This window comes from Ostrinia nubilalis, chromosome 15 (assembly GCF_963855985.1).
Source record: "Ostrinia nubilalis chromosome 15, ilOstNubi1.1, whole genome shotgun sequence".
Lineage (NCBI taxonomy): Eukaryota > Metazoa > Arthropoda > Insecta > Lepidoptera > Crambidae > Ostrinia > Ostrinia nubilalis.
The window spans coordinates 5,751,292-5,765,859 of NC_087102.1; the positions used below are offsets into that span (position 1 = coordinate 5,751,292).

The 14,568-nt window shown below is 35.0% G+C and overlaps 1 protein-coding gene across 2 annotated transcripts in view; it reads right to left on the minus strand.

Moving 5' to 3' along the window:
• Positions 1-625: 625 nt before the first annotated feature.
• Positions 626-14,568, minus strand: part of LOC135078822 (protein drumstick) — a 31,819-nt gene continuing 17,876 nt past the window's right edge. The window contains exons 1-4 of one of the 2 annotated variants that reach the window (XM_063973378.1): positions 10,665-10,859; positions 9,786-10,043; positions 2,473-2,549; positions 626-2,069 (exon numbers count right to left, since the gene is read on the minus strand). In XM_063973378.1, the coding sequence (XP_063829448.1) occupies positions 2,525-2,549; positions 9,786-10,003 (243 nt within the window). In that variant the 5' untranslated portion in view covers positions 10,004-10,043; positions 10,665-10,859 and the 3' untranslated portion in view covers positions 626-2,069; positions 2,473-2,524. Of the gene's footprint in view, positions 2,070-2,472; positions 2,550-9,785; positions 10,044-10,664; positions 10,860-14,568 lie in introns of those variants that run through there. The other variant, XM_063973377.1, reaches the window with a different exon arrangement.

Genomic DNA, 14,568 nt, shown 5'->3' on the forward strand with positions numbered 1-14,568 from the left:
ACATACCTACTTACATTACTCATGCTAGTGTTTCATCTATGAACTAGTTTTTTTTCCTTGACAAATGCTTCTTCTTTTTTCGTTTATCCAGTATGATGACTTTACAGAGCAGTAAAAAACGACCAGAATATTCAAAATTTTGAAATAGGTCAAGTTAATGTGTTCGAAAATGGGGTTCGAACCCAAAAGGCACAGCAAGGTAAACACTGATTTCTTATAGCATTGTCATTGATGCTATTTTGCTACAACAAATTATTTGTGACCTGATGTGCAACTGTACAGACGACGGCACGTCAACGTAACCACCGTGGGTTCTTGTGCAGTTGTATTAAGGGCGAGTTTGCAACAAAAATGGGTAACCTGATGTGCTGTCGACTGTACATTAATCATAATATTAATCAGCCACTGGCAAAACACAGAATTACCATTACCAATTTCATATCCATCAGTTAACTTTCACTGGCAAGGGGTCAAAGATTTAATTTTCCATCATGATCTAATTCACGACTTTACTCAAACTAAAGGTAGTCTTGTTAAAATATATTAACAACAGGACTGATTCTATTAAAAGCTTCAGTTTCAATCATATTTTGATTAAAATTTAACATTTGAAGAAAAACAACAATTTATCATTATTATTCAATCGTTTATTACCATCGATCTACACATAAAAGGAATACATACATATAATATAAGTAGTCAAAAAATATTAAATATAATTTTATACATCTAAAAACTATGTCAAAATATGGCTAACGACAGACTCCTGTCCATTTATTGGCACATGGGATATTTTACCATCTCTAGTTTTTATATAATTATTAAAGCATAAAGCGGTTTAGCTACTGTCTTATATGACAATTCATATATAACATATTTATATATCGTGTATACAGACAATTATAACGTGAAATATAATTTTTAATAACCTTACCGCATGTATTTCGCAAAAGCATCGAAATATGGCAAAGTTCATTGGAAGCCAATGGTTTAAGATATAATTTTCCATGTCGAATGTTACAAAGTGTAATAAAAAACCTTATAAATCAAAGTAATTAATCACAACGTACTTTGATCTTTCGAGACAGAAATTTACTAAAAGCTTGATGAAGATGATGCTTAATTATAAGATTTAATACGTGGATAAACTAGAGCAAAACTATAGTAATTAATTATAATCATTTCTTCATAGTATGGCTTCCTTTTCCAATTAATCGTTAATATCAAAAGTACAAAAGGCATTAAAATGTTTTTAAACAAAGCAAAACTTTTCATCAGTTTCCTTTTATAAAACATGTAAAATATCGTAAGTGCAACTTTTGACATTAACAATTCAAACAAGACATACAACTCGATACATCTTTACAAGTACCTATTGATACACTAACTCATTTTTAGGAACGACCAAAATATACATTAATACGTGAAATGTCAAATACAAATTACTGATTAATAAATACGATCTTTTCTTCAACATTTTTGTTAACTGGAATGCTTAGAACATACGTTCTACGTATTAGGCGCTTAAAAGTAATAACAATATTTTTAAATATAATATAAATATTACTTTACATTAAAATATAGCTAAGCAGTTAAGCTGTTTAATCGCTATCTTAACCTAATAAATACTATTTACAAATCACCAGAATGTTCAGCTGTATTCTGTCAACAGTTTTCCAAACAATCACATAAATGCATGAAAAAAAGACAAAAATCGAAATAATTGATCAAATTCTTCAGTACTCAATCAGAAAATGAAGAAAAGAAGAAAAAAATTATGCATTTGTATGATTATTTGTAACAATTTTATGCCACCACACCACATAGAGGTTTTATGTAGGTATCACAAATATAATTTAAATTGGAATATCATGGAACCGAAATGCTAACACCCTTAACGTTATAACCAAATTGCAATTTCCCATTCTGGCGAAGTTAATGAAGAAGCACGAATACTGATAAAGAAGAAAAATATTAATTCCAATTTTTGTGGTGACGTCACTTTGGTGGTGGTCAGGCATCACCATCTTAGATAAGCAGTCTCCCTTGTTGAGTTGTAATGGATTTCTCTGTAACAAATAATATATTGTTAATTTCACATTTAAATAACATGTCAGCAAGTGTGTTAATTTTTATAGAAGATGTTATGAAGAAAAATCTAAAATGCTTGTAGGGCTTTTAGAGCACGATCATTTCGTACTATGTATTTACAAATTTTAACTTTTGCGGTCCTCAATAAAACTTATTAGTGATTTGTCATCAAAAAAATAAACAATAAATTGAATATATTACCAACCCTAATTCTTTGTCCTACTAGGGTTGCCAAAACAAAAATAATTAATCATAAAAAAATACAAATGTAATTGAAGTTCAAAACAACAAAAAGTTATCAACCCTAATTCTTTGTGCTGCTAGGGTTGCCAAAACAAATGAATGTGTGTTTGTTTGTTTATAAAACATGAAGATCCTTACTCTATTGTGTAAGAGAGACCGCTGTGGTTGGATCGTGCTTACTCCATCACCTTCACCGCCACAAGCATTGACTACATCTACAACAAGTGAGAAAAAAATATTATTAGTTATTCCAAAGTACCATCAAAAGGGCAATCAAATTAATAATTTTAAACTCAATGTTTTTTTAATATTTCTGATAATGATGATGCCCTTTTGACAGTATACATCACAACCATTATATTCTTCAATCATATTTTAAATAAAAACCCATTTAAATCATTGATCATTAGAAAGTTACAAGTAAAAACCGTATCTTTTCCAATTTTACAAATAAAAATGTGATTTTTACAGTTAATTTGGTGCAAAAGAAAAGTGTGCAAAGAATTAGTGACACGTTAGTTGTTAAAAAGAAGGTTTATCCTAAAATACCGTTACCAAAAACAAAAATAAACAGCTTAAAAACGTTTTTTGAAAACGGTAATTCTTTTTTTGACATTCGTGGAATTTGAAATGCGCCGTTACAACCTAAAACAAGATTATGTTAAGCTTAAACAACTATGTTGCCAACCTTTTGGTTGGTTTTAACAAAGAGCTGGTCCAACATTTTAAAAGGATTAACGTCGTCCCACGACCAATGTCTTCTTCAAAAGCGTGTTAACCGTGTAATCTTTAAGTTCATTAAAAACTGGTAAGGGTTCTTTATAAACTGCACCATGAGTCATTTAGCGGCGATTTTTTTCAACTTTGTTCAGATAAAAAAAAATGTTTACGTGGTCTATTATAAGATTTGTTATTTGCTACTGTCAGGCTGTATCTTTGAAATCGTAAAACTAGAAAAGTTAATATTAAAACCCTGTTTTCTGAAAGAGTAATTTTCGTATGAAAGATACAACAAAACTTAATATTAAACCCGTTTTCTGAAATAGTTAATTTTCGTATGAAGATACTAATGACAACCTCACATCATCAATAAGGTCCTAGATTATCACTATTATCTCACAGCTCAAATTATAAATTAAATTAGACTCCAAATTCGAGCAGTCAACCCTACTACAAGGCACACTCAAAAAATGTGTAACGTAATTAAAACTTTATTAATGACTCCACAAATCCGGTTTTCCTTCGCAACAATTCAAACACCACAAATCCTGATCCGATGCTTTTTCTTCACGGCTTTGCATTCCCGATGGAACATAGATTGTTCGGGTAGGTATACGCGCTATCTGCTAGATATCGACTACACAATTGTTCGGCGAGGTGCTGCTTGCGGTTAATTAGGTGCTCCTTGAGAAATCTCGCTCGGTATAGAGGAGGTTCGAAATTCAATTAATGAATTATCTTTTTGTAAATAAAATGGTAACTACTTATTACAATAATTATCTACAAGTACTTATAATGACTACTCTGTTTTTATTAAACAGAACTGAAATTTACGTGAAACAAACAGATAAATAACCTAACCTCGAGAAACATGAAACGCACTTAAAGAGGAAAGTCAAAATAACCAATGACAAAAACAATCAATGATATTGCGATGTGAACAGAGCATATTCTACTGCCATAAGCTTTCAGATCAACGCCGTAGATAAATATTAAACCAAAAAATAATACATACAAAAAACTCTGAATAAATTAGATGAAACTAATTAAATGAAACTAGCACACCCTGTATACACCTGAAACAAAGAGTTGTTTTCCCACAGCCACATAGAGGGTGCTCACGAAGTGGCCCAGTGTTGCCGCGGAAGTGAAATAAATGCCGTCACCTACGCCCTTTGAGATCGGGACGATTCCAGTTCCACTGATGACAGTGCTTGGAACACTTTCGATTTTAGATGCATTCGAACAAAGGGTTAAAACAATAATATAGTAGGAAATGATCTATCAGTATCCTTCATTCTAACTAAAATATTATTTCAACGTCACAGCAACGCGACAACAGAATTAACGTTTGAGCAAGAGACACATTCATAAACAAAAACAGCGTTAGAATACTTCAAATTTTTTGGATATTGAATAAAAACAAAATAATTACTTAGTCTTTTATACTTTGGAATTATCTTGATCAACTCATCCCTGAATATGACACTGTAAAACCCTGGTTTTCCTAAATAAATAAAATAAATAAATAAATATGACATGTAGTAGCTTGGGAAAAATTGTATGTACATCAACTTGTCACCAAACTAAATCCTATGCTTAAAAGACAGCAAAACTGTAAAAAAACTTCACCAAGCGTTCTTTATAATAACATCAAATATCTGATCAGTCTTAAAATCTGCACAAGCCCAATCGATTACCGATTTAATCAGAATGTCAGCTCGATTCGCACGAGTCGTGAATCGAATGGATCTATCAGGATCGATTGCGATGGCGAATGCGCGGGCGCAGTGATGACCCAGTGCGCTAACTAAATAGGACATCGGGCTGAGACTGTTTCTAATCTTAATTAAGTGAATTGAATCTATTGTTTACGATCGTCTAGTTAGATTAAAGCTACTGGAGGTAATAATGAGTGGGTTTCAGTGTATTGTTAGATTCACAGACTAGTCTGTTTAAGTTTTAGGTAGGCGTAATAAATAGAGAGATGATAATTCATCTAGTTATTACAAAGTTACAATAGACACGTCAATTTTTTTGGCAATTAATTGAATACAAAAAGTTAATCAATCTAATCAGTAAATAACACCTCAAATACCCAAAGCCATATAAAAAAACATATGAATACTAAATTTGAAAAGTACCACAAAATAACTAGCAAATTCAGAACCCAACAACACAATAATCTATTCAATCCGAGAAGCGTTTGATGTATCGATGATGGCTCTATCGCCAAAGTGGCACATCCAGGAAGAAAACACAAAAGCAATTTCACCAACGGAAGACATGTACGGTTATTTAGCAAAAACAATCAGTAGCGTGGCCGGGGGGGGTTCACGGCGCTATCACACGGGCCGACCGCGACGGTTCGCACGCATCCCTCATTACGGCCAGTGCTTTTACCGCTTCTGGTTAGGGGGCAACGGTTGTGCTGTTGACCTTACTGGTTTTGACGAGGTGAGACCATTTGAGAGGTGAGAGAAATTTTTGGAGAGTGTTGCTGTGTTGCCAGTTCGTGATTTTTCCACTGAATCTGGCACTTAATTTTGACTATGTAGGCATCACTATCAATTCTATCATGACACGCCTGCACATTTTATTATGATAAAATGCGTATGGTGCAAAAAGTTGGCAGCATTGATTTAGATAACGCTAAATGTAGATTCGCAAAGATACGACCAATTACGTAGTAAGTACTTTATTGTATGAATTACAACTTCTACAAATCTATCTAAAAAGGAAAAAACCCTTCCCATTTTTCTGTATTGGGAGATTCTCAATATGAGGTCTTCTATTATTCAGCTACCTCAACAGAACATTAGAGTAACTGCACACCGTAACCGTTTACACAGTTCAGCCGGCAAGCCATAAAATACCCGAATAGGAAGTCTGCTCATCACCCACATATATGGCCGTCAGACAAATCGCGGCAATCATCGTAAACGGTTAGGCTTGATGCACAGTGCTGTTCCCTTTAAGGTGTAAGGTTGCCAGTGTTAATGATAAAAAAATTCAGGAAGCTGACGCGAAATGGAAGAAAACAAAAAGACAGACAGTTATGATTATGTCGGAGATGATGGAGATGGAGCTAATAACAATGATCACTTCAAAATCGATTAAAAGGCTGCAGGAGATTTCGATGAAACAGAAATACATACACTCAAAAGCCTAAATATCCTAAAGCTTGGCAAAAACAAAAAACACTTGTAAAATATTTTGACAATTTTGGATTGAAATTCCAATATTAACAAAACTCACTTCTAGTACAAATCTCTTCAAGAATTAATTCATTATGTGCTACAAAATAGAATAAATTGAGACAAAGATCTAGAAATGCTACGAGTTAAACAGCCACGTCACAGCAACAAGAGCTAGTGCTTGCTCAGTTTTGAAATGTCCTGATGAAGAATTATGCAACGACAAATTCAGGAAAAAATGTCGCAACTCCTGGATCATGCGATAAAATATCGTAACTGGTAACCCTTCATGCCCTGCAAATTATACTGGGGCGGTCACGTGTTCTCTCTCGCTACCGTCCGCGTTCGCACAGTTTCGGAAGCATTAGGGCCCATTAAGCACCGTTAACACACGAACACGTCACGAGCTCACGACTCGCACGCCGTGATCTATCGACCATCTCGCGGTAGCAGGATCGCCCTCTCAACAGATTCACACGGAAACTTTTGTTGTTACGATATGTTGTTCCTGATTCCGGGCATTCCAGAAATATTGTTTCTAAAGTCTATAATCCTGTGCCTGTCTGTCTATATCTGATTGATTCCATTGTGTTTACTTTCTACAATCTAGACAGATACAGACAGATGGCTGCGTTTGTCATTGACGTTCCTAGACAAGTAAAACAACTTAATGCGCTTTCTTTAGATTAAAAGCTCATTTGATTGGAACCATCAATAAACATAGTTATTGTTATGTTAGATTTTAAAATCTTTTTCTATTTTTTGAAAGTCTGAGCAGGGTTCGATGGCTATTGCTCCCATCCATAGTTAGGAAAGCGGAGAATTCGTCTAATATTATAAAAAACTAATTTCTGTTTTACGCAAGTCCCATTCTGAGTGTATTCGCGTTTCTTGTAAAGTGGGCGGGCTCCTTTAAAAATAGGAGCCCCATAATTAATATGTGAACCCATTCCACTTTCTATTGCGATAATCGAATGGCATTTCATTCCTTGAAATGTCAACAAAAGAGGTTAGTTTTAATCTCGTGCGAAATCTTCATCGTGGCGTAACGGAGCGGATGGTACCACGGTTACAAGCGCATGCAGAAACTAAGAAGATTGATAAATCAATTGACCATATAAATTATTTCTTCGCACATTTGTGGATTACGTTATTTACAGCTTTGCTTCTTTGAGTGATGTATCACAATTTATTTGACTTCCAATTTTCGCACAAAATTGAAGTGTCACTGAAGCACGGTACCTACTCATCATTCCACAATGTCCTTAACGGACCTGATCTTGAAACTTGAAATTTTGAAAACTGCAGAGCAGACTAAGCCTATGCAAGAGATAAAGCTTAGTAAATTATACATAGTGTCCCCAAAAGTAGTGTCAAGCTAAAGCCCAGAGGTAGAACATCACAAGAGCTATCCAAATCACCACCATGTATGTTCCGCGATTTTTGAAATCGTAAAAAAAATCAAAGCTCGAAAACTATCAAAAGTCACGGTGATTTGGATAGCTCTAGTGATGCACTACCTCTTGACTTCGGCTTGACACTACTTTTTGGGACACCCTGTATATCTAGCGCTTAACTCAGTCAATACCTGAAGTATGGAAGCGGCACGGGAGGGGTGATTTTGATATGACGTGACAGAACATACAAATCTGAAGTCTCGCTGACGTTTGACATAACAAATACCTCCTGTGCCGCTCCTATACCTGACTCAGTTATACGCTAAATCTATTATACTACCCTACTAAAAAACCTTGATTTACACCCTAATAAGTAAGCTAAATAAAATTACTCAAAAAGCCACTTTAGGTTCAGACGTCAGAATCCAACCCGCGGATCTAACGATCCTTCAACAAGCTGCTACCAAGTCATTGTATGTTAATTACAGTGACAAATGACAAACTAACAGAGTGACACCCGACGTGTGAATGCACCTTGAATTGTGGAGTTTAACGAACTTAACTTGATGACTTTGTTAGATTTCCCTTTTTTACAGTAACACTTGATGAGTGTATCTTGCAAAAAAGATGTTGGGTACGAATCAGTCCTGACAATTAGGTATTAAATTATACTGCAAAGAGACATATCTTAAGAAAAGCTTTAGAGATATAAAGTAGGTCTTGATATTTTTCGATATCTTTTACTTTTGGTACTTTCGCATTTTTAGACTTCTGATGTTAACGCACCATGTGGACTCAACCTAATAATTAGGTATATTGCAGTAGGTACCCAGTAATCTACATGTTGACTAGAGATAACAAAACAAACATCAGCTATAAATTACAGCCGTCAATTGTGTACCGTTAAGCATTTCATTGCCACATGGATTTGATGTCGACATCATGGAAATTTTCAGCGAGGATGCTACGATAAACGGGACCATTTCAAGTTAGTCCTTTTTCTCCCTTCACTTCAGTACTTCTTCTGTTTTCTCTGAGCTTTTTCAAGATTGGGTACTTGTGTGTATCTTACCTACTTCCAAACATAAATAGCATTATCATTCATTTGAAAAGCTTTTATGAAAACATTTTTAGTATCCGTGTTCTTTTTGCTGTATTCCATGCTTCTTGTAAATTGTAACGATGCCAATAGAAGCAATTTAATTACGTAAGCTTCTATATATTTAGTAACACGAGATGTACCGCACGTGTCAGAACTAGGTTCTGTAATGCTAGTAGCTACGGTCAGGTGACAGTCTGTGACAGATCGGGCCCTAATTGCTTTTGACAGTCTGCCCACAACCTTGTCACACCTGACGGTGGTAACCGCGAGAATGCAGACCAATATAGGCTTTATTTACCAAGGTTTGGTATGGGATTTAGGTCAGAGGTGACGGTTTGGGATTTTGAGTACCTAATATTGATGTTTTTGTAATAATCCATGGTTATTGGTGACATAAGGAAAACCAATTCGGCAACTACATACTTTAAATCGTGCGTATATGAATGATCATTACAATTTTAAAGTAAAAATAGGTATTCGACATTCATGACAGTGACATTAATTAATTATAATTACTATTAATTTGTAAAGTTGAAAGCGATGCTAATGATTGTATAATTAACGACAACTTGAAAGGGTTGTAACGGCGCATAGTTTTCTACAAAATTAACTAATTAATTACACATAAACAATTTAAAATCGTAATAAAACTTTCCGTGAAATAATTTTACATAGATTATTTATGATTAAATGTTAGAATATTTTGCTAAAATTGCAAGTAACTGTATGAATCTGACACAAATATTGTATCATCAACACAGTTTTTTACTATCCACTGAAAAGTTTAAACTTTTAAAAGTCAGTCCTTTACTTAATATTAATAACTATTTTTTATCACAAAACTTAAAAACGGACTTATTTGGCAACAAAACTGCTAAAATCTTAGGTTGGGTTGCAACATCTTACTTTAACTATAACAAACGTCAAAAATTTGACAAAAATCTCTACAAAAACATAGGTTATCATTAAAGTTGGTGTTGCAACTCAGCCTTATTCTTTGGATAAAGTTAACCAGATATTAAAAAAGGCACTAACCTGTGCTGGCGTAGATTGTCCTGCCGTTTGAAACTCTTCCCGCAAACCTCGCAGCTGAAGGACAGTTCTGGGCTCTTATGCGTGCGCTCATGTATCATCAGGTTGTAAGACTTCGTGAAGCGACGTTGGCAATACTTGCAAACAAACTCGCATTTCGGTCGCAGCTTGCGCCTAAAATCCCGTGTGTGGTCTTCGTCAATCTGCATCACAGCGAACATTTTGTCTGGGCTATGATGTGGTGCGATCGGGCGGGGCGTTCTGCAGAGTGATAGCTTATCAGTCGGCGCGCAAGCGGATTGCGACTCTATCGCGCGGGGAGTAAGGTTTTACGAGGCGGAGTAGGTATCGAGATAGTAGGTTGGACGACTAAGGTGGAACTAATTACTGTTTTTGACTCTCTTTTAGTCTTTTAGGGGACGTGAAAATACGGACTGAAACTCTATGTAAAATTGCGATCGTTTGATGAACGAGAAAAGATTTTAAGGGAATGAACCATGCAAAGAACGCGATTAAGAAAGACAAAAGAAGGTATGATTAGAAATGAAACATGAAACAAAGGAATCTCAAAAATTCGTAAATTAATAACAACAAACCTTTGAAATTCCTTACACAATATTAAATGACAATAAAGCACAGTAAATAAAACGTTTTATAAACTACATTAGCCGTGAATAAACAGACTAAAACCAGTAAAGGGCACTTGAATAAAATCAATTATAATTCAAGCACTTAGTGACCTACGGGTCAAAATAATTTTACACCGCACTAAGAAACGTGTACTCAGAATATTAAGTAGCGACTTATCAATGCGATGTTTTACGATACAGCTCACTTAACAAGTTTATTAACTAAATAAAAATTCAAATTCAAAATACGCACCTTCGATGTAGAGATTAAAGAACTTTATTGCTTTAAAAGCAGTAATAACACTTTCACTGTCCGAAACATGAATAAATGAATGGCTTTAAATGTGGTCACTGTAAGGTTGTGAATCGCGTGTGTGCGTAAGCGGAGGCGTGTGTCAATAAGATAGACGTGCGTCCGTGAGCGTGTGCGTTTGGCAACTGCGCGCGAGGGTGCCGAAACTACTGATAACGTTACGCGGAAGGCGCGCGCGCAGCCCCCACCACGAACAGGTAGCGCGGAAAACGCCGAGTAGGCGGTATAATACGCGACATTATTCTGTTTAACAGTCTGGGGTGACTCACCGGGTGTTTTGTGGAAAATTCTGGCTGGTTATGATTTCTGATCTTCTTTTTTCTTGGCTTGTAATTTTGCTACATTAAGATTTAACATTTTTATTTATTTATAGAAACCAACAGCGATACATTGAAAATGTTAGTTATAAGATTTAGACTCACTTAATTTTTCAGATAATGCATATTTTGTAGCAGCTCTACATGCGAATTACTACTTTACTAGCTTTCCAGCTTTGTTTTTATTATGCACATATTTTTGAAAGAAATAAAATTTAGTACCAGAACCAATAAATTACTTTTCTTTTGATAGTTTTTTTCTTGTTGAATTTGCCTGAATTTTGTCTAATTTGTATTGAAAAATATGTCATTTATTGACTTTTAAGAATCATCCAGCAGAATGCTCTGCCAAAAATTTAAAAAACAGCACATGGCTAACATATAAATTGAATTTAGATGAAAGAAGCCATTACAGCATTAGAAGAGCACCACAAGAGTGCCGCCAACGACCGTCTTACGACCAATGGTGTTTGGAAAGCGACACTTAAAGCCACAGGTATTAATATCGCGTATCGCATGGCGAAAAGTGGCGATCACATTACTTTCTATCAGCTGTGGGAAGCCGCCGGTGGCTCGCGGCGCTACCGTGCGTCTCACTCACGACACCTCCACTTATTTCGGTACTGGTAAATTGATGATGATTTTCGGCTTCTGACATTACCGTGACTGGGGGGCATAGTGGTGTACTTTCTAAATGGCATTGTTTTGTTTGACTGTGATTAGGCTACTTTGTAAACCAGTACTGGTTTGAGAAGCTTTCGGTTTGTGTTCATGATGGCTGACAGATTCTACTGTTTATAAAGTAAAATGTTACTTTAATGTGAATTATTCTTTCCTTCGTATGGCTCCTTATCCTAATTAATAAAGCTTTTATTGTGAAAGTAAAACTGAATTATAGCAATTCAAGGTAATATCCGCCAAAATGTGCGTTTCCTCGTGATATCTATTCTCTTATTTTTCACTTTCAAAAGCGTTCGAATCTACAAACTTTATTTTATTTCACTGTAGCAAATTGCTCAATCATTGGAGCAACCACAAAGGACTATTTGGTAGAAAAATCTAAACAAATAAAGTCAGAGCAGACGTGATCAGGAGCTTTGTTGTACCTCTACGTTAAGTTCAAACAGCTCCTTCAGGGTCACCAAAGCTCATCAGATTACAGTTCACAACTCCCATAAAACGTGTAAGCCGCCTAACTATGATAACTTTCGGCTAACCATCGCAAATTCACGAAACACGCTTCTTGCAAAAACTTTAATCTCACACAACTCCGTTTAAGGTACAAAGAATGCGACGTAAGGTCCCCGATAAGCATCAACTCACGAGATTCTACTTTATAAAGCATTAAAGTGGTTAAGCACCGAGATAAAGTCTTGAGCAGCAAAAGGAATAAGGATAGAAGCACCTATTTACGTCAAACATCACCCTGATGTCCTAACTTACACTAAGGCTGTAATGCTGCTTAACTTGCACCACCTTATTTTAACCATAACCGGTGTTTTTTGAATGGAGTTTGAGAGAGTTTTGACGATTGTTATAGTTAAAGTATGATAGTACAACCCAGCCTAATTGACATCGCCAACTTATTACCATGAAGTCTTAGTAATAGTAAGTCTTAGTAAGAGTTTTTCGTTCAATTTAAATTTAGATTTTTAAGGCAACTTAATACAGCGTTTATCAGTATTATTATAGTTCAAGGCTCTGTATCTTTTAAACAGGACTGACAAAATATCCCATGCTTTCCGTATAGCTATTACTATTTAGGCAGCAAGGACTGGTGAGAGCAATCCATCTATAGAGTCGATTTAAATGTTTGCTTTTTAAACAGCCCTAATGATTCCTTGTAAGTCTTACTATTTTTATTTTATTTTTATTTATTTATATTAGGGAAACAAACAATTTTGGTATGTAAAAATAGGACAGAAATACTGAATCTAAATATACGAATGCGACATTAAATAGGTTGTGTGAGGTATCTTCTATGCTTTTTATACCATCTTGACAGAAGTTGGCAACAGCAGCTACGTCTGTCACGGCTTTCTGAAAATGTTATGTTTTGGGGTTCTTGTGACATAATACTCGTACGTTTGTGACAAACCGTTTGAGTGATTATCTTTAGAATTGTTTTAATCCTATACAAATGGAGAGGTTTTTAATACAAAAACTATGCGGGTCTCTGTGATATTTTGATGCGTTTAATATTGAATTTGTTTAGATACTATTTGTTTAAATATATTGTTAAAAAGAATGAAATCATCAACTATCCCTGTTATTTTTGGGGAATGTGCTGTTACTGGTCGTCTGAATAGAATCTACCTTTTCCTAAATTAATAATAAGAAATATTGCTCTTTATTATAAATTTTAGGTCTTATTTGGGTTCTTTTGCATCCTTTTAAGGTTTACTCTGTTTAAAACATTGACTGACTAAATAATAGAAAAAATCCTACTTAGTTCCATACAGTCAGGGTCAAATAGATAAAATAACCAATCAGTTCGCAACACGTCTTTGATACAATTTTAATAAGGTTTTGTTGGCTTTTTGACCGTTTTGCATGTCACGAACTATTTGATGCTGACTGTACCAAAATATGTTAAGTAACTAACGAGAAAGCGACCTTTGCCCTTTACGACTCATTTCCGAACTAAAATTTGAATACAGCACTCGCGGATCTACCATGAGTCACTAGACCGCAAGTTGTGAACTCAAAGAGCGATCTCAAGAACACACCTCGATGATTCACATCTCACAGGTCATGACGTCTGTCCTTTGAACTCCTGTCATATTTTCATAGAATACTCAAAACTCCGTTCATTGTGGAAAACCTTGGGGGAGGCCTTTGTCCAGCAGTGGACGTCATTTGGCTGAAACGAACGAACGAACTCAAAACTATACTCATTGTAAAACCCGACTAACCTGGATGCGAAACTGAGTTGTATTCTAAGAAAGTACTATTCCATAAAAATAAGTCATTGTAACCACAGGTTGCAAAAAGGTATTCCCTACGAGAAACGTAAGCAATGATTGATTGGCGTAATACCTGAGCAATCAGTATGAACTATTCCATCAGGATAAATGATCGACTTCGTGTCAATTGTCACGTAGTGCTTTAGGCATTACCTACATGGTAATTAAGGGCATATCAAACTTAGTCATGAAAACAATAAACTTACGACGGTTAGTAATGACATCATGAAGTAAATAAACAAAACACCATTGTTCCTCATTCATTTCACTTTCTCAACATTTATATTTCAGAATCAATAAAAAATTTAGGTGATTAATATAGGTATAATTGAACTAAGATATCTTCAATATTGTGTAGATAAATTGTTTTGACTTAGTCACAAAAACAAATTGAATTAGTACCGCTAAACAACATACATTTTCATAATAGGCTAAAACATGACATAAATTATGTCCTCTAAACCCATTACCAAGCTCCAAACTAACCTATACATACTTAGATGATACCTATAAATATAGAATCTAAACTATTTAATTATAATTTAAATATCCACGTCTAGC